The sequence below is a fragment of the Cyprinodon variegatus genome, unplaced genomic scaffold (genome assembly GCF_000732505.1).
Source record: "Cyprinodon variegatus isolate N-32 unplaced genomic scaffold, C_variegatus-1.0 Scaffold3769, whole genome shotgun sequence".
Lineage (NCBI taxonomy): Eukaryota > Metazoa > Chordata > Actinopteri > Cyprinodontiformes > Cyprinodontidae > Cyprinodon > Cyprinodon variegatus.
This window is the reverse complement of record NW_015154222.1, coordinates 1-5798: the sequence shown is the minus strand read 5'-3', so window position 1 is coordinate 5798 and position 5798 is coordinate 1. Positions and strand designations below refer to the sequence as shown.

General features: G+C 35.1%; 1 protein-coding gene across 1 annotated transcript; it reads left to right on the top strand.

Moving 5' to 3' along the window:
- Positions 1-1958: 1958 nt before the first annotated feature.
- On the top strand, positions 1959-5227 carry LOC107081266 (long-chain fatty acid transport protein 4-like; the record flags this gene model as incomplete). Its single annotated transcript, XM_015369466.1, has 3 exons — positions 1959-1978; positions 3074-3235; positions 5017-5227. Coding segments are annotated over exons 1-3 (393 nt in total), but the record flags the coding sequence as incomplete, so codon positions are not given.
- Between the last annotated feature and the right edge of the window lie 571 nt (positions 5228-5798).

Here is a 5798-nt window from a genome sequence, read left to right as displayed (position 1 = left end):
CAATAACACTAATTGTCTTGATGCCTGTGAGATACCATACCATACCATACACACTTTATTTATGAAGTACTTTATGCACCGGACAGGATCAAAGTGCTGTACACAATCATAAAATACAATGCAATTATAAAATAAAAAAAGAGTATAAAATGCATATTAGTATACCTAGATAGCATAGAGATAGCCTGGCCAAGTGGCTGAAGAAGGCAGTAGGCAGATGTCCATTGTAGCAGGTGGTTTATTTACATCACAAAAAACAAGGGTGCAAAAAAAAAAGTATTTACAAAAGCAATTTCCCAAAGAAATAACTTATAGGTTTAACATGGTTCAACAGAACATTAACTGAACTTAAATAAACCATAATTAACATCAAGTGCACCCAACTACACTGACCTGGTTCTTTGTTCTGAACCTCACAAATCTCTTATACCTGTTTGGCCTGAAATACAAAATGGACTCTTGCATTAACAGATGTGGCTAATTCATTTACTCATTAACTGGCTTGTGTTACATACAATAACTTTAAGTAACATCTTCAGAATAAATACCATACAATTAAATCTACATAAAAAATTGGCAAGGTTTCAAATTGTTAACATGAAAATTTAAAGGGTTTTCACTCCCCCCCTCTTCCTCTGGTACCTCCCTCTGATCACAGCTCTACACATGAATTTCTAATTGCAGGAAGTGAGGTCACACTTCCTCCTGAAACACAGGTAAGGTAAGTTTGCCAAAATAAAACACAAAAGTGAAATAATCAAACAAAACCTAGGAAAGTTATAAGCCGATTTAAACCAAGATGTTATACTAAATTATCTGTAAAAATGCAAACATAAACAAACCCGGGATAGTAAATGAATGCAAACTACAGAATAAAGAGATGGTTAAATCAAGCAAACAAGAAAACAACAAATGTATAAACTGAGACAAGTGGTGTTCTCACCCACTTTGTCACAATGCCAAAATGAGCCCAGCAGATTTTACTGTCTCAAGTGGAGCAGTACGGCTATTGCCATAGCGATCCGCTTGTTTTATGCATATAAATAGCTTTATTATAATTATGCAGGGAGTTTTAGATTATATGGACACTGTTGTGTAAGTAGAACAATATACTAACATTAAAGATGATAAGTACAGAATTCATGCTCTTTTCAGACCTAGATTTTTTTTTTTTTATGCGGTGATGTGAAAATAATGTGTCCCTGCAAGTCATCCACAAGTCTTCAGTGAAATCATAGATAAATAACAATTTGAACAAAAACATATTAAATTATCAATTTATATAGATATTATTGCTTGTAAATATCAATTTTATGCAGTATGATTATTGATAAAAGTAGATAAGTAATGACAATGGAAAAGATGTTCACCCCAGGATTTAAATCTGTAGGAATTTAATCCGCTATACCTTTACCCTAATGGATCTTTAAATATATGCGTTTATTCGTTAGCAAAGGCTTCAGGAAAGTATAGTTTGTCTTTATTTAGAAAACATGGATGTTGTGCTTGTTAATTTTCCTGTTGGAACTGTGTAGATTGACCCTATGTTTCTGGTGCCGATCCACTTCAGGCCACCCCTCAGTCTACATTGGTTGTTGCCTGGCCACCCTTAGAAAAATTTCCTGGCTACGCCTCTGGCTGTGTTGCTTATTTGGTTTCAGCCTGAAACGCTTTACAAATCATCTTACAGGCCAAACCTTTCATCATTCATTAGCGTCCTGCAAAAGTTTTCATAATATTTAGAGTTTTGTAACCGTGCACACAGATATTTACTATTTCTTTGCCACATGCCATTTAGGAGGACACAGCAAGCATGTGGCAGAACAAGTTCTGGTCAAACAGAACTGGTGTTTATTATGCAAAATGCTTTGTCTGTTGAGACACAAACACTTCATACATCCCTAAACCATCACCACTCTGAAACATGGTAGTGGCAGCATAATGGAGTTTTTTGAAAGATGAATGCAGATAAATACAGGTAATTTTTATTATTTCATTGTAATTTTATCTGGTAGACCAGCACAAATATTATTGTGTAAATTGTATACATTTACTTACTACAGCATGCCTTCATTTCTAGTCCTCAATTTTTCATGCCTCTAAATGAGAGCCAGAAAAACCAATTATCTTGAGAAGTCATCCGATTATTGAAAAGAAGCAATCTCTCTGTTAGTTAAACTTAAATTTTAACCTGAGAGCCGTTGTCACCCAAGTTTTAAATGTGCCCTACATGCCCAAATCTTATGCCTAATATGTCATCTCAATATTCAGTCAAGCTCTACGGAGCTCTGCTAACAAGATGATATTTGTGTTTAAGTAGAGATGCATCTAATAGATAAGATAAGATAGGCTTTATTGATCTCACAGTGGAAAAATTCAGTTGTCACATTGGCTCAATATTTAAAAGAAGGTGCCAAAAGGAGGAAAAGGTGCATGGGGTATATACAGTGCGTATACAATGGATCAAGGGCAAAAATAAAAATGAATAGTTGGTTTATTAAATGTGGAATGGTCCATTTAAAGCTCAGACCTAAATCCATGTGGGAATCTGACAATAAAAATGGCTTCTCACAGACACACAGTATTCACTTTAAGTCCTCAAAGCTGTTAGAAAATACCCGAAAAAGGATATGTTCCTAACAGTTTGTACTGACCCAATATACAAATAAGAATACAAATAGTAATAAACGCCCAAGTTTTGGGTTTTCTTTTTGTGCGCGTGTGTAAAATGTTAGAAAGTTGTGTCATTTTTCCTCCACTTCATTTCTATGTTATTTCATGTTTGTGTGTGACATAAAAATCCAACAGCATATCCTGAATTTGTGAGAAAATATGGAAAAACGGGTAGGAATACTTTTGTAAAGCACTTTAAAACACACCAAGCCTAACTAAGTAGTTCATACTTGGCACAGGCAGTGTAAACAGAATCCCTGATGATAACATTCTTTGGCTCTGTGGCAGCGTTAGCCAGAGAAACCCTTCCTGTGTGTTTAAACTACTAGTATGTGTTAGCGGTTTAATGCTCAGCCTGAAAAGTTCCTGATTTGTAATTCTTATGTTTTTTTTCTCTCAGGATGATGCGTCTGGCATGTTGCACAGCGTTGCTGTTTGTGTTGAGGCTGTTGGTGGGCCTGCCATGGTACCAGGTTCTTCCAGCCATCCTGATATTCTATCTTGGAAGTGGAGGATGGAACTTTCTGGATATTGTTGCCAAAACAATTGGCAGAGATCTACAGTAAGCATTATAAATATGTCTAGACCTGAAATATATGCAGTTATGCCACATTTCTTTTTTATTTTACAGCCCATAATTAAAATGTTAGCTACAGAACTTTAACATCCTTTGTACAGACGATAAGTCACAGTCATTCGATGCAGTTTTAAAACATATTTTATGTTTTTTGTAGTAAACCATATTTTTTATTCTAGCAGTAATAATAAATAGACACTTAGCAAGCACTAAAGTCTGACTTTCACATTAATCATCAATATTTTAGCACAAATTTCTGATATTATCACTGTCAGTTACAAATTAACAGTGAAATTCTCTTTATGGTTATCGCTTCTCTTGCAATACCTTGCAAAGAATTGGGTTTTATTTTTACACTTTATCACCTAACATGTTGCATCAATGTGCAATGTCAGTTATCACATTTTTAAGTAGAATCACAACGTAATTATGCCTTTAAATTGGTTTTAGCATTATTTCCTTGATTAAAAAAAGGGATAGAAGATAGAAGAAGTCTTCAGTTCTGCAGTTTGACCTCTTTGCTTGCAGTCACACAGCAGGTATTTTGATATGTTTTTGGAAAGAGAAATGCAAAGAATGCAGCTGAAGAGCGGTGTTTTAATTTGTTAACACTGAGCTAATATTTGCAGGAGACTATGGTAATAACTTCCTTTTCTGTCCCTCACACTGCTGTCAAAACGGGAAATTGAAAAGAAAAACTTGTCCTTTTAACAACCTTCTCAGCATAAATGCACCAAAGTAGTCCAACTGGTAATGGTGTCTATTTCTAATAGATGACGCATTAAACAAAGGCTCTGCATCTTTGTCAGTTAGGTGTGTATTTCTCATTTTAATATACATAACACATCTTCCCCTAGTATAGTAGCAAAGCTGGTAAGGTTTTACTGAAATTTCATCATGAGTCAAAGTTAGGAATGCAACAAGTTTTACTTCGACTCTGGCTAAAATTTCCACTGTGACTCAGAGGGTTTTTATAGAATGAAGTAGTTTGGCAAGCGATTGGTATTTGGTTCACTTTTTGTTTTGTGAAAAAGACAGGTATGCTAGAGTGAATGAAAAAAAGGTATGTTTTTTTTAATGTGCATTCTTAAGCTACACGTGACGTAAATCTATATAGATGTAAAGTAGATTAAAAAAGGTACATAAAATGGCTCACTACTACTATTAGTTTAATTCTGTTGCGATTAAAGGAACCCTAATTTATATGTTGATAATCAAATGAGATGCTTGAACCTTGGTAAACTGCATTTTTGTGTCAAACATCAAACTAATCCCTTATGCAATGATAAGCATTTCAGGTAGATTACAGTACAAACATGAAATGACTGGGCCTGTTGGTTTTTATGATGTTTCTGTAATTATTCACCTCTCTGAAGCCTGACTTTGGCTTTTACCTCCGTGCAATAAAAAAAAAGTACGGGGTGTTGCTATTTATTCAGACTTTGCCCCTTTGGTCTGCTTTGTTGCAGGATTTTATGCAAACTTTATAAGGCTTAGAGGTTTATTTGTAGAAATCAAAACACGCTTTTTGTTTGCTTCACTGCAAATGTGGCATGATTCATAAGGCATTACCCAAAGAACGTGCCAAGTTCATCCTTTTGATTGAAAAGATTGTTTCTTGCTTGTTTATTTTTGTTTTTACCCTTTTAAGTTTATTTTTGAAAAACTTGTAAAACAAAGATTTATACACCTCAAATGCAGTTGAGAATAACTTAGTTGTGTTGTACTTAAAGCATTAAATTGGTATTTTTGTTTTTGTTCTACAGCGCTGCCTATGTGTTGCTGCGCGTGAAGCTTAACGTTAAGCGCCACGTCAGAGAGAAGAACACTATTCCTAAGATCTTTGCTGAAACGGTGCAGCGCCATGGGGACAAAACTGCTCTCATCTTTGAGGGGACCGGAGAAAGGTGGACTTTCCGACAGCTGGACGAATATTCCAACCGAGTGGCCAATCTGCTGCTGGATCGAGGCTTTAAGGTATATTTGAAAAGACAGGAAAAAAAAAAATCATGTAAGAAGTAATCTTTTTTTCATAGTAAATCTCATTTCAATTAATAATTTAACTTCTGGTCATTTATGAACTGGACTCAATTATTTCCACTGCTTTAAATATTTTTTTTTCTAATTTAGTGACATGACACCCCTCAGACTTCAATGCTTCCTCTATGAGTTATTTGTTATGCACCATTGTTGTATATAGCTGTGAAGCAACAGAAAACTGATGCACGGTTCTCCTACACTTTGTCACATAAGTTTGAAAAGCGGGACCTGTTTTGGAGAAGAAAAGCATCTCCTCAGCATGTTACTTCTAACATCCCTTAATTTTATATGTAGGAAAGTTCAGCTTCGGTCTAATCTAGTCATAGAACCTCTCATGTGTTAGCTGTATCTCCCATATGGTTTGAGGTTCTCAAACAATTTAACATGGTTATTTTATGGTTGCCTATATCACAGCCGGAAAGGGCGACTCAGATACATTGATGGTTTTGGTTCACCTTAATATTTTTAAGTGCCCTGCATATAACTCCAACTTACTAAAAAAAAAAAA